This window comes from Balaenoptera musculus, chromosome 15, assembly GCF_009873245.2.
Source record: "Balaenoptera musculus isolate JJ_BM4_2016_0621 chromosome 15, mBalMus1.pri.v3, whole genome shotgun sequence".
NCBI lineage: Eukaryota > Metazoa > Chordata > Mammalia > Artiodactyla > Balaenopteridae > Balaenoptera > Balaenoptera musculus.
Window position 1 is genome coordinate 468,883 of NC_045799.1, and position 13,724 is coordinate 482,606.

Consider the following 13,724-nt stretch of genomic DNA (forward strand, 5'->3'; position numbering starts at 1 on the left):
CCACATGAGTGTCTAGGCTGATGTGTGTGAGATCATGCTTGGGGAAGCCCCTGGCACACACTGGCATCCACCCACACCCACTTGTTCCAGTGAGGGGACAGTAGAGTGTCTATCTCAGCAGGGAGCTTGGAGAAGAGGAGACCCGGCCACACACTTGCTGAATGCTCACTAGGCACACCTTTCAGTACTACCATCCATGCAGGCATTAACACGATTGTCCTTCCAACGACCCCTGAGATAAGTGCTTTTATGATCCACTCCTTACAGGTGAGGAAAGGAAGCACAGGCTGGGGTGGTTAGTAGATTTCCCGAAGACGGCAGCAAGTCCCAGAGCCAGGAGTCCCGCTTTTCACCTCCACACCCCCCATCTTCTGAGAGTAATGGCATTTCCCCCACAAAAGTCCAAGGAAGGGAAGTCCAGGACCCAGAGACTTGGCAAACTCCTGGGCCAGAAATGGAGCTGAGGACCCTGGTCACACATTGTGCATAGGGACTGCCTGCCCAGGCTCCTATTAATTATAACACGTAAATGCTGTGGTACTGAGTCCTGAGAGGTGAGCAGAAGGGGAAAAGAAGGCTGGCCATAGCAAGCCCCCTCAGCAGGCACGGGGATCTCGATCAAGTCAACGAACTTGCACTGAGCGTCTGCTCTGGCAGGCTTTGTGGGACTCCCACGGTGGACCAGACCCCGTGTGGACCACAGGACTGATGTTAACCAGTCACATGCTTGCTGTGTGTGCACACAGAGGTCCTGAGCCCTCCTCATCTCTCTGTGTGTTCCCGAGGTTTCCCAGAGATCTAGTTCTGGCTCTAGGACTTCATTGCTTGTGGAGTCAGCACTTCTCTTGGCCTCGGTGGCTCCGTCCCTAAAATGGGAATGACGCTCCATCTGCCTGACTTCCCATCCCCATCACCAAAGAGGTGACATGGTCACTGCGGGAACAGCTCTGCCTTTGGGGGTATCAACCAAAACCCTGAGTCTGGCGGGGGGAGGGGCAGGACGCACCGACTCACCAAGTGTGCGACTCTCTCCTACACCACCTGGGGACTGACACCATTGTCTCATCTCACACCCGAGAAATGGAGGCCCAGAGAGGTCAGAAACTCGCCCTCAGTCACACAGCAAGTAGATGTCAGAGCTGGGATTGGCTCCAGTCTCCGTCTCGCTCCAAAGCCTTTGTTCTAGGCCTCTTCACATCAATTTACCCTCTTCTCTGCCTCAGGAGCTGCTCTCGGATGCCCCTGGAGGCCTTCCAGACCAGCCCCCACCCTCACCATCCATGACTCGCTTTGCCCTCAGCACAAGCCTGGGCGCACAGAAGGCACCGCCCAGCCTCCACTGGCCTCAGTGAAGAGCTCTCCTACCCCACTCTGATGTTGAGGCCTATCCCGTCCTGCTGCACCCACCCTGGGGAATTGGGGGCTGTTTCCGCCATCCCCCCGAGAGTGCACAAAGCCAGGGTGGGGGGGGGCACCGGCTCCAAGTGGTGAGCGGTGGGAGGATGGGCAACTGGTTGCAGCGCTCAGCTCTGCGTCCCAGGCTGATCTCTCCCCTCCCATCATCCCCTCCCATCATCCCCTCCCTCTGACGGCTGCAGCCCGTGCAGCAGCCAGGCGCTTTCTCTCTCTCTCTCTCTCTCTCTCCCTCCCTCCCTCTCCCCGCTACTCCCGCCTCCTGCCCTCCCTTGCCCCCTCCCCTCCCCGACACTGCAGCATTCGCCGACTGCAGCTCCAGCCACCGCCCGCGCCTCTCCGGCCTCCGCAAGCCCACCGCCGCCAGCACCATGGCCAGCACCATGTCCGGTAGGCACCGGGGCCTCGGGAGTCCTGGGGCTGCGGATCTGAGCAGAGGCTATTGTCTGGCCTCGCCCGCCGCTGGGCCGATTACGGAGTGTTTTCCCATCTCGGACCCCACGCTCTGCAAGGGCGCGGGCGCGCTCCGGGCGGAACCCGCAGGAGACGGGGTTCAGGGCCGCCGGGTGGGGAGACCCGGTGCCCATAAGGCGGGGATTGCGGCGCCAGCCTAACGGACTTGGGCCGCAGAGCAGGGGCTCCGCTCGGGGTGGGGGTATCGGTGCGGGGGTGCCCTTGCCCCTTGGGGCGCCGCTGTGCCAGGCCGGGAGCGACTGCCTCAAGGTGGCTCCGAGAACCCTGGGTGGGCGCGCTCGCGGGATGCGGGCAGGGTCCCTGGAGGCGCCCGGCGACCGCAGACCCTGGTCGGACCGCGCCTTCTCGGGGGTCAGAGGGAGCAGCGCGGGACCCTTTGCAGGAGTCCCATCCCGGGGCCGGCGGGGCCCGGGCTCTCCCTGCGCCAACGGAGGGGCCGGGGGACGGGAGGGGGCGCTGCGAGAAGACGGGAAACGGAAACCTGAGCCGAGCCGCGCCCGCACCTCGCGTCGCCGCCCCCTCCCCTCGCCGCGGCGGGCTCGGGACTACCCTCTGTGACACGGTGCCACCCGCCCCGGTCGAAAAAGCCACCGCCCTTTACGTTGCGGGTTTGGATGGGGCATGGGCTGCCGCCGTTTCCGAGCCTTTCTAGGATCGGGCGTCTGCCCCTCCCTCCCCCGCCGCTCCACCTCCCCAGCTGCAGACCCACCGCCCTCAAGGGCAACGACCCTCTCCTCCCGGGCCTGCAGCAGGCGCGGAGCTGCCGCGGAGGGGCGGGCACCGGGCGAGGCGGGAAACGCGGGACAGATACTGGACGCGGGAGTGCTGCCAGGCGACCCCCGGGGCAAGGACGCGGGGGTCGCTCTCCCCAGGAACGCTCTGCCCAGTCTGGCTTTCCCAGGACCGGCTTCACCTTTGCACTCTGTGCCCGAGATGGCTAGGCGGGCGGGCGGCCCCCGCCTCCACCCCGTCACCTCGCCCACCCTTCCTTCCGCCCTGGGGGCGGCTCTTTGCAATCCCCTCTCCCCAGCTAGTTCGACTCTCTCCGCAGCGCCCGCTTTGGCCTGAGGCGCCAGAGCTCCGCCCACCCACGTGTGCAACGCCCTGACCCCGCCCCTCAGGGCCGGAGGTTCTGGCCCCCAGTGACTTCCGCAGGAGCCTGGCAGGGGACCACGTGCGTCACTGACCACACACACCCCCAAATCCATCTGGGGGGTCTTACCCATCTGGACTTCATACGCCCCCTGCCCTCTCCCTGACATCCCCAGAGATACTGGGACCAGCAGGTGAGGGTGGCCAGTGCTGCCCCAGTCCCACACTGGGGCAGGTCTGTGCGTCCTCATTCACCATCTGTGCCTGAGCTGGGGGACAGTGGGCAGCCACTCCTGGGAGCATTTATCAGCTTTTCACCCCGTTAGTAAAAACCCTGCACAACAGGCCTCCTTCTCATCCTTCTGACATGAGCAGACTGAGGTTAGGTGCTGGAGGGACGCAGACGAAGCCACACCATCGATGGCCATCAGGGCTTGGGCCCAGACCCTCCAACCTTAGAGCTTCCTGGCACCAGACCCTCTTCTTGGCCAGACTTTGGGGCACTGCTGACCCATGCTTTTTCCCAGGATTGTTCTGGGTGTCCAAGTAGTTACCACTGGTGTCAAGAAGGAGACAATGGGACTTCCCTGGTGGCACAGCGGTTAAGAATCCACCTGCCAATGCAGGAGACACGGGTTCGATCCCTGGTCCAGGAAGATCCCACATGCCGCGGAGCAACTAAGCACGTGCACCACAACTACTGAGCCCACGTGCCACAACTACTGAAGCCTGTGTGCCTAGAGCCCGTGCTCCGCAGCAAGAGAAGCCACCGCGATGATGAGAAGCCTGCGCACCGCAACGAAGAGTAGCCCCCGCTCGCCGCAACTAGAGAAAGCCCGCGTGCAGCAACGAAGACCCAACGCAGCCAAAACCAAAAATTTTTTTTTAAAGAAAAAAGAAAGGAGGAGACCATGAGTGCAATTGGTCAGTTTTGTCCAGCATGGCCAGCAAAGACATACTGCAGTGCCAGCTGGAGAACTGCTCCTAGCTGACATCACATGGGGCTGGGCCTTCCATGTTCTGTCACCAGCACTGCTCTCTATAGAGTGCAGCCCATGTGTACACACACCTGTGCTCACCTGCAGCTTCTCCCGGCCATAACCGTTTGATAGGAGAGAGGTCTGGCCCAGAAGTGGCTACGTGACAGCGCCGGTAACTGTGGCCAAAATTGGTGTAAGTGAACCAGCTATGGCTTCTCTCTGAAAACACATCTTTGATTGGAGCAGACTTGCGTGCCTCAGTGGCCTTGAAGCGTCACCTCTTCTCTGGTCTGTGGCCGCGGCAGGATTGCTCTTGGCCTCGTCTTTGTGCACGGATTGCAAAGCTTTGCCCCTGCCTCTCCCTCGAGTGCCTCCTGATGGGCCACGTTCTGAGGACACTGCGTCTCGGTGTCCTTCCCAGGTGCTCAGTTCTCCAGGCGCTTTTGTAGACTTGCTCACGTTCATCCCCTTATGCGCCTCTGGCGAGCTGCAAGGCCTTGCACCTGCTACCTAGCCTCTCAGGGGCTCAATCTCCCCATCTGGGTGGCATGATAGTGACAGCACCTCCCCTAGGCTTGTTCTGAGGGTTGAGTGAGCTATTTCAGGAAACAGTGCTTGGCCTGGGGCCTGGCAAGAGGCGAGTGCCCAGTCCATGCCAGGCAGCATGACTGTTGCAGCCACATTTCCCAGAGAAAGGTGAATTCTGCTGGCAACTCCTGCCACGTTGGGCTCCCGACACTGATGGAGGAGACTCTGACAAGTGAGAGAGGGGCAGCCTGGGTGGCAACAAGCTCCCTCTGTTAGGAGGCAGTTAGCAGCAGCCTCCAGGGCCCTTCTAGGGGTGAGCGGGAATCTGTGGGCCCCCTTCCCTCCTAGTTCTGGAAGACCTCCCCACCCACCATGAGGCTCCCAACAGGAAAGTGCAGAGGCCTGGGCTCGTGACAGGGCTGCCATCCTGGCATGCTGTGTGACTTTGGGGGTGCCACTTGCCCTCTCTGAACCTCCTTCTCTGTAGAAATGAGGCTGATGAGGGTGTCTGTCTGGGCTGGCTGGTCTTGAGAGTCAGTCTGGAGGAAGGGTGTGATGTGCCCACCCCATCTCCCTTGGGCACAATTATTGTTGTTACCAGGTGCTCTAGGCTGATCTGGTGCCTTCTAACTCTTGCTCTTCTGAGATGTAATCATCCAAAAGGCCAATATGCATTTTTGCATGTTTAACATTTACTATGAAGGGGGGATAAAAGCAATCCAGTTCATGGTAGGGATTTGTTTTTAATGACTTTCTGAAGTCAGTGATGGGGAAGGAAGAGAAGGTCCTGGTGAGGAGAGAAAAGGGAGGGCATGCCTCGAGGCCCCGCTTCCTGGCTGGAGCTATGTCTGTGGAGAGGTCCGGGCCTCCACCTCTTCCCTCTGCAATGAGAGGAACTTTAAGCCCCTCCGGCTCTGAAAATACAGGCGTACCCTCCCGTCTTGCATGTGGCTGGGCCCAGCCCTGATCTCCAGCGCCGGTGCAGGCTGCCCCCTGCTCACTCTCTCCAAATTTGCCGGTTCCCCACCCGCCATGCAGTCCCCTCTAACCTGCAGCCAGACCACAGAGCAGGCCTCACTCCCAAGCCCCCTCCTGGGGAGTTGCCCCTTCCCACTAGGCTTCTTGAGGAAGGGTCTTCTGAGAAGGAAGGTCCTCATGGGCCACCAACCCAGGGGATCGCCACGACCACCAGACGCCAAGCTGCATCCCTGTTTGCAGCCGCAGGACATAGTCCCTCACTTCCCAGTTGGACACTTGTCCCCTGGGCACAGCCATGACCTCAGAGACTCTGATCTCAGTCTCCAGCCCCCAGCCCTCTCCCCTCTCTCCTGCCTACACTCACACCTGCCCAAGCTCCCCCTCCTGCCCCTGAATTGCCACCAGCCCCCCTCCAGGCTGAGGTGACAGTTGCCTGGAAGGGACCCCCTGTCATTTGTCTGTAAAATTCCTCTGTTATTAATTTGCAACCCTTTTCCTGGAAAAATCTCAGGCTTGAGGCAGAGAGGGCCTTGAGCAGCTGTGAGGCCCCAGGTTCCTGGCCTGTAAGGTAAACTCTGTCGGAGGTTTTAACACAGGATGAGAAAGGACTCTCTGAAAGGTCAGGGTAGGGGGCTGGTGTCTGTTGCCAGAGTGGTGGGTGCTGGCAGGGTTAGACCGAGGCCCCTCCTCCCTGGCCTCTCCCAGGACCCAGGTAGGCCCTTGACCAGACTCCCTCTCACTCCCTGCCCCACCTTCCCTTCTGAGCACAGGTCTGGCTACCTCCCCAGCCTCTCCGAATGTCCAAGTATCTCCTGGTCTGCTGGTCCTGGAGAGCTGCTCTGCCTGGTCCTACCTCCTCCAACTCCCAAGCACACGTCCTGGGAGGTACCCCTCAACCTCCTTTCTAAAGTTAACTTTTTTTTTTTTTTAATTTATTTATGGCCGTGTTGGGTCTTTGTTTCTGTGCGAGGGCTTTCTCTAGTTGTGGCAAGCGGGGGCCACTCTTCATCGCGGTGCGCGGGCCTCTCTTGTTGCGGAGCACAGGCTCCAGACGCGCAGGCTCAGTATTTGTGGCTCACGGGCCCAGTTGCTCCGCAGCATGTGGGATCCTCCCAGACCAGGGCTCGAACCCGCGTCCCCTGCACTAGCAGGCAGACTCTCAACCACTGCGCCACCAGGGAAGCCCCTAAAGTTAACTTTTAATGACATAAGTAATACACGAGTAGATTCTGCTTGTGAAAAAGCAAAATCGACAAGTCAGGCCAAAATCCCCTTTGAGGCCCACCCCTACCTGGCCCTCCCTCCCACGCTCCTGAGCCAATGACCAAGTCATGTGTCTTTGCCCTGCTTCCCCTCCAAGACCCCAAAGGCTCTCCCTGCTGCTTGCTCAGGATTCCTCTGTGCTCCCTTCACAACTTCTTGGGCTCTCTCCAGAAGAGCCTGGGTCATCAGGACATTTAGATCAAATATCATCATTCTCTGCACTGGTTGTTGGAGGACGCTGCTCACAGCAAGCTGTTCCCTCAGACAGGGCCGAGTCACTTCTGTCCTGTGTCCTGTTTCTACACCAGCACTTTCCCCAATTTTACGTTAAATCAATTTAAAAACATTATCTTGTGTGAAATTCCATCAGAAAGTTTCTTGTCCAGCCTGTCTGCCCCTTGGAAGAATGCTGTGGGTAACCGTGCATGCTCTTTCATGGAAGCCAGAGTCGCTCTCCATGGAGTGTCCCTCTAGAGACCTATACTAGCTTCTCCAGCCAGGGAGGCAGGTGCATGGGTCTGAGCCCCCTAGTCTTTGGGACCTACTGCAGTGGTGGAAAGAACACAGAGGAACTGGGGTTGCCCTGGAGGAGCTTTGAACAAGTCACCCAGCTACCTGGGCCCAGTGTCCTCTTGGCTGAGTGGGGGTGACAGTATTGGGCATACAGGATTGTTGCGAGCCAGTGAGACATCAGACCCATGTGTCTACTTTGGGGCCTGGCTCGCTATGAACAAACCACAAAGAGCTCAATTATTTGCATTCTGAGAGCGAGCGAGCATCTCCCCTTCCCTGACAAGGCTCAGGGCCTCAGCAGGCTTACCTCCTTTTCTGGTTGGGTAGTGTGGACACTGGCTGTGGGCGCTCACCCTGCAAGGCCAGAGGGCGGGCTGTGGTGCTGAACGGACAGCTCCCGTCCCTTTGGCTTTTGATGAGCAGCCAGTGCGTGTCTGGTGAGAACCTGATTTCATCCCACGGTGGGCACACTACAGGGTAAATGGGGGGTGGGCTGGGGGCAGACAGGAGGGTCTGAGGGCTTCACTTAAGTGCACAGCCCAAGAAAGTGCTGCCTGCAGAAGCTCTACATTTGTGCTGGCCCAGTAACCTCTCGACTGACCGGGCAAGTGTCCATGAGAGGGAAAGGGGAGGAAGGAGAAGTACGTGGAGGGGCAGAGGGAGGGGAGAGTCGGGAAGATACACAGTGACAAAGAATCACGGAGACGTAAAGATACAAAGAGAGGTAGTGACAGATGGAGAGCCAGAAAGACAGAAGGATGAACGGAGACACAGACAGAAATGCCAAGAGAGAGAAAAGGAGGGAGAGAGAGACAGAGACAGACAGAGAGGGGGGCCAGGGACTCAGAGACAGGAACAGAAAGACCAATGCAGGACACCCACAGGGAGGCGTGCCCAGGGAAAGACAGCCAACATCTGGGAGGGAGGGAGGGACATGGAGAGTCAGAGATGTGGGACACAAAAGATCAAGGTAAACAGGCTCCCAGAGAGGCGCATTGGGGGCAGCAACGGGGGCAGAGGCAGGGAGGCCTGGGCATCCGCGGAGGTGGGGCTGGAGGTGCGAGGGGATGGCGCCTGCTCAGGCTGGCCTCCCGCCCACAGCCTACAAGGAGAAGATGAAGGAGCTGTCGGTGCTGTCACTCATCTGCTCCTGCTTCTACTCACAGCCGCACCCCAACACCGTCTACCAGTACGGGGGTGAGTGTGCCCGGCCGCTGCCCTGCCAGGGCCTGCTGCCTCCTGACCTCGCTACCCCCTCCCGTGGCGTCGGTGAACCCCCGCTTGGCTGCCTCCTGGAGAGGGGTCCCTGCGGGGAGGGGCCGGTCCTGGGGGTCCCACGTGAGCAGCCTCACCCCTCCACTCAACCCTTGACTTGGGTGTGTGCTCGGCCCGCCCCCTCCTTGAGCAGCCCTCCTGAAGCCCCCATCTGCTTCTGCCCCGCAGACATGGAGGTGAAGCAGCTGGACAAGAGGGCCTCCGGCCAGAGCTTTGAGGTCATCCTCAAGTCCCCTTCCGACCTGTCCCCGGAGAGTCCCATGCTCTCCTCCCCCCCCAAGAGGAAGGACACCTCCCTGGAGGAGCTGCAGAAGCGGCTGGAGGCAGCTGAGGGGCGGAGGAAGGTAAGGGGCCACCCCTCTGGGTCCCCATGAAGACGGTCGGGGGCCTTGCTGGCCACAGACTGTGTCCCCAAGGTGCGGGGTGCTCCAAGCACTCGCTCGGCTGTGGGCCTGTAGCAGAGGGTCTCACGGTCCCGGGGCCACCTCCTGAGCCATCAGAATGACACAGGGGGGAGGAAGGATTCCTCAGTGGCAGCCAGCTAGAGGGAGAGAGGAACCAGATACTACCGCGAGGGGCACCCTTGGCCATGCTGGCAGGGTGGGGGGGTCAGGTGGTAGCCCCAGGAGGGGCCCTGGGAGAGGAGGCTGGGCGACAGCCTCCTGAGCAGGGGAGCGTGAAGGAAGGGCTTTCCATGAGCTGGGAGCTCAGGGGGCCCCTGGGAGAAGCAGGCCCCTCCCCACCCTTTCTCACACCAGCCCCTCTGAAACTGAGACGCGCAGAGAAGCACGTGCTCTCAGGAGTGCTGTCCTGGTGCCCAAGCCCACCGGGCAGGGGCAGCAGCTCTATCCCCCTTACCGCAGGACCGGTGAGCCCTGGGGACCCAGGCTTCTCAGGGTTAACTAGTAGTGACTGGCACGTAGCCCAGCAGCCTTCGGAAGGAGGCGGAGGGAGGCTGATTACCTCCGGGCGCCTCGGCTCAACTCCCGCGGCCACCAGCAGCCCCACCCTCCTCGTTCCAACTCGTCCCTTCCCTAGCGGCCCTGGGACCCCTCCACCGCCCCCGGCACCTTAGGGAGCTCAGAAGCCGGTGTGTATTAAGCACCTGCTTTGTGCTCAGCGGGCAGCCGTTTGAGCAAAGCACGGGGGAGGCTCCGCGACAGCCCACAGGAGCTTCCTCCGCACCTCCCACCTTCCCCGAGGGCAGCTCGGACTCGGGAGGGAGCGGGAGGGAGCGGGGGCGCCCGGGGCCCCGCGGGGAGGGGGCAGCTCTGCGGCCGAGGGTGGACAGGGAGGGCTTGCCTGGGGATGAGGCGGTCACCACAGCTGACGCAGGACAGTGTAGGCCCGCATTCCCCGAGGACGAGCCCGGTGGGCGGGAGGCGGTGGGCTCGGGCTGGGCGGCGGGGCGGGGCGGGGCGCGGGGCACTGGGCGGGGCGCGGACAGCGGCGCAGGGGGGCGGGGCGCGGACAGCGGCGCAGGGGGGCGGGGCACTGGGCGGGGCGCGGACAGCGGCGCAGGGGGGCGGGGCGGCCGACCCTCACGCTCGCCCGCCCGGCCGCCCGCGCAGACGCAGGAGGCGCAGGTGCTGAAGCAGCTGGCCGAGCGGCGCGAGCACGAGCGCGAGGTGCTGCACAAGGCGCTGGAGGAGAACAACAACTTCAGCCGCCTGGCCGAGGAGAAGCTCAACTATAAGATGGAGCTCAGCAAGGAGATCCGCGAGGCGCACCTGGCCGCGCTGCGTGAGCGGCTGCGCGAGAAGGTGCGCGCCGGAGCGGGGCCGAGGCCGGGGCGGGGCCCGAGCGGGGGGCGGGGCCCGAAGCAGGGGGCCCCCAGGAGCCCCTTATTTTGGCCTTTGGCCGGTCCCTGCCCACTACGCCAGCAGCGCTCCCGCAGTCCGGCCTCCCCGTGACGCCCCGTCCTACTGGGGCCAGCCAGGGTGAGGCGAGCCCCTGCCCAGGCCGGAGCAGCCTCCCTGCGAGCGGGACCAGGTTGGTTCCGGGGAGCCCCGAGCCTACACTCCCCGGGAAATTCCCTGAGTCACAATGCTCCGGTCTGGACACCACCCCAGGCTCACCGAGGGCCAGCCCCCACCCTCGAGCCGCACTTTCAGTCCGCGACGCGGGCCTGCCCCTGCACTCTGTTGGTCCTGGTCACCTCATTGGTCGCATCTGCCGCACCTGGGACCGAGCCAGTCTAGGGAGGAAAAGACCCCAGGGTCCCCAAAGCCCGGGAGCCGGAGGGCAGGGCCCCCAGAGCCCAGGAGGGGTGGGGGGGGCAGGACCCCGCCATTCCCGGCTGCAGGGCCCCGCCCACCCCGCCTGTCCCGGCAGGAGCTGCACGCTGCCGAAGTGCGCAGGAACAAGGAGCAGCGTGAGGAGATGTCCGGCTAAGGGGCCTTTTGGACACCGCGGCGCCTGGATCCCGAGATGAGACAAGAACACGTCTGGGTTTTGGTTTTGTTTTGTTCGACTTTGTCTAGATGCAGCTTTTGCTCCCGCTCCTCCCTCCCCTCCTGTGCTCCCAGCTTCAGCTTCTCTTTCCGCGTTCCGAGCTGTCCAGTCCTCGTGGCAAGGCCTTGACCACAGGCTGTCCCTGTGGAGCCCCCAGGGCGTGGCACACAGTCCCTCAGTTCAGGCCCCAGGCTGGCGGTGGCTGGCTCCCCTCTTGGCAGCACTCTTAGTGGACGTGGTGGCGACCTCAGTAAATCCAGCGATGGTGGCAGGAACACGCAGGTCCTTGTGCTGGGTTGTGCTGTGAGCACCTTGTCACTTAGGGCATGTCTTCTGAGGCAGCTCCTGCCGGCGGGCAGAGCCACCTCCACCTGGATGTCCTCCCCTGGGAGAGGGGCTGGGCACGCAGGAGGGGGCGGAGGAAGACAGACTTGGACAGAGAAGGACCTCTGGGCAGTGGGGGCCAGGTACCCTGTCACCGGCCAGCCCTGGGAACCCCGTGTGCAGTGGTGCTTTTTGGAACTGGTGGGTAGGAGCTGCAGCACGCTTTAACGTGGTGGCACAGGGGCCCTCTGAGACCCGCTGGCCTGAGGTTGGCACCCTCGGCTGGCCTGGGAAGCTTCGGTCATTGTCCTTGTCTGGAGCGGTGGTGGGGTGTGGCTTGGCCTGAGTTTTCAGGGCAGTGGGCGTGTTCCACCAGGGACCTGTGAGCGAGCTGCCGTGCTCTAGACGGTTGTGGGCAGCGTGGACACGTGCTGGCCCCTCCTCCCAGAAGGGCCCTCTTCCTTCTGGCCCAGCACCTGTGCGGGGAAAGCCAGCCTCCCGCTGTCCCTCCTCTCCTTCTCCAGGCTTTGCAGATGCCCTCGGAGGACCCCTCCTTATATCCTTTTGGAGTCTCAGTCCCCTCCCGTGTGCCCTCTGCTCTGGTCAAAAGATGCTCCCACACTGCTGCTGGCCACAGGGCGTTCAGGCTCACCTCTGGACAGGTGGCGCAGTGTGCGTGGGTGGCAGCCACAAGTGCCCCTCTGGGAGCCCTGAGTAGATACTGGGGGGCGGGGGACCAGGGCCTGAAGATTCAGATGTCGGGGGGCAGGGGACAGGGTTCCCAAGCCACCTCCTCACCTGCTCCATCCTTCCATTCCTGGCTGGTGGCCCACTCTGGCCAGCCTGCAGGTTGGAGGCCTGGCTCTATCTCCTGCCAAGACCCTCCTTGGCTGGGCTCCTCCCCCCCCTCAGCCTGGGGGGACCTCCAGACCCCCCAGCGCCAGCCTTTGAGGACGGCTACCCGCTTGGACACAGCAGCAGCTGCTTCTCCACGGCAGACCCGCCCCACGACTGGGTGCTTGGGGCCGAGTCCTCGCTGGCCAGCCTCTTGGTGGAAAGCATGAGGCGTTTCTTGCAGGCAGGACCCAGAGCCAGTGCCTCAGAAGCCAGATGATTGCAGCCCTCAGTGCCCCTGGCTTTCGATCTACAGAAACCTACGGGGACACTGCTGGTGACCTCCCAGAGCCAAGCCAGGGAGCACGGGTGGGTACTGATCCATTGCAGTGGGCTTCGGGGGAAGTTGGGACCTGTGCCCCCCTCCCGTTCCCCACCGAGACAGCCCCCAAGGGAGTGACAAGCCAGGACTGGAACCCAGCAGTGCCCACCGGTGGCTTTTGTGGGACTCGGAAAGGGGACTGAGGGTTGGATTTCTCGGAGCGGTGGCAGCTCTCTCATAGCAGAAGCCCTAGTGTAATACGAACCCATCTCATCCACGTAGTAAAAGTGAACTTAACAATTAAATGAACGATTAAAAAAAATGTGTGTGTTTAAGAAACGGTTGAACTGTCCCAGCGTGTGTCCTGCATCTGTGGGGTCAGAGGAGCTGCGAGGCCACTGCCTGTGCAAGCGTCCCCCTGGAAACCCCACCCCTGCGTGTCATCACAACTGCGAACAGTTCTCACAACAATGGCGATTTTAAGAAAAGAGCATATAAACAGCACGCAAGCCCACTTTCCCCTCCGGAGCCCCAGGAGACAGTGGGGGTGGGAGGGAGGAGGCTGGGACCTCTGCTGCAGGTGGGGCCACCCCAGCTCCCCCAGGGCTGCGCCCTCCTGTGGGCCGGGCTCTCAGCTTGCCGCTGCAGAGGAAGGTCAGGGTCTGAGGTCTGGGGCCTGCCCTTCTCACCATGGCTGTGGGTCTTGCTTGGATGGGGGGTGGTCCTAGAATCCCAGGGTGTGTCCCATGGCTCTGTGGACCCCGTTGGGCAGCTGACTGTTCACAGACACAGATCTGGCCCCAACATGGGGACCTGCAGTGGCAAAGAGACAAGAAGACGTCGTGACTCACATTGGTGGACACGTCTGTCCTAGGGGACCCAAACTTGCCCTTGGGGTGCCCGGCAGGGAGGGACCCCTCTGCTGGGGAGGAGGCATGTTTGGTAATGTCCACGCTGAGCCATGCTCAGGTCCACACATGGACCTCAGGTACAGGCCCCAGAGAGATGCCTGCTCCCCAGGACCCAGAGACCCACTCACCTCTCCCCAAACCCACAGCCCTCTCCTGGGGCAGTCCTAGCTACTTCCCCAGGCTCCAGGGAACTCTCACCATCTCCCCACCTTCCCCTGTCCAGGGAGAGGTGGGAAAGTCAGACCCAGGACACACAGCCTCCAGTAAGGTGGAGACATCAGAAAGCTGCAGGAGTGGAAGGAAATACATGGAAAATATTTTTATGAGGCGTGAGTTCTGCATGCCTGTCATCTGGGTTCACAG

The 13,724-nt window shown here is 61.8% G+C and overlaps 1 protein-coding gene across 1 annotated transcript; it reads left to right on the forward strand.

The window, feature by feature from the left end:
- The first annotated feature begins 1,625 nt into the window (after nt 1-1,625).
- Nucleotides 1,626-11,245, forward strand: STMN3 (stathmin 3). Its single transcript, XM_036827346.1, has 5 exons — nt 1,626-1,803; nt 8,343-8,438; nt 8,685-8,860; nt 10,088-10,279; nt 10,851-11,245. Exons 1-5 carry the CDS (start codon nt 1,785-1,787, stop codon nt 10,908-10,910), a joined length of 543 nt encoding a protein of 180 aa, XP_036683241.1. The 5' UTR covers nt 1,626-1,784; the 3' UTR covers nt 10,911-11,245.
- Nucleotides 11,246-13,724: the final 2,479 nt, after the last annotated feature.

Excerpts from the sequence above, each read along its gene's own strand:
- STMN3 (XM_036827346.1), top strand. Across the intron at positions 8,439-8,684 it reads CACCGTCTACCAGTACGGGG|ACATGGAGGTGAAGCAGCTG; the intron begins GTGAGTGTGCCC and ends TCTGCCCCGCAG. Across the intron at positions 8,861-10,087 it reads CAGCTGAGGGGCGGAGGAAG|ACGCAGGAGGCGCAGGTGCT; the intron begins GTAAGGGGCCAC and ends CCGCCCGCGCAG.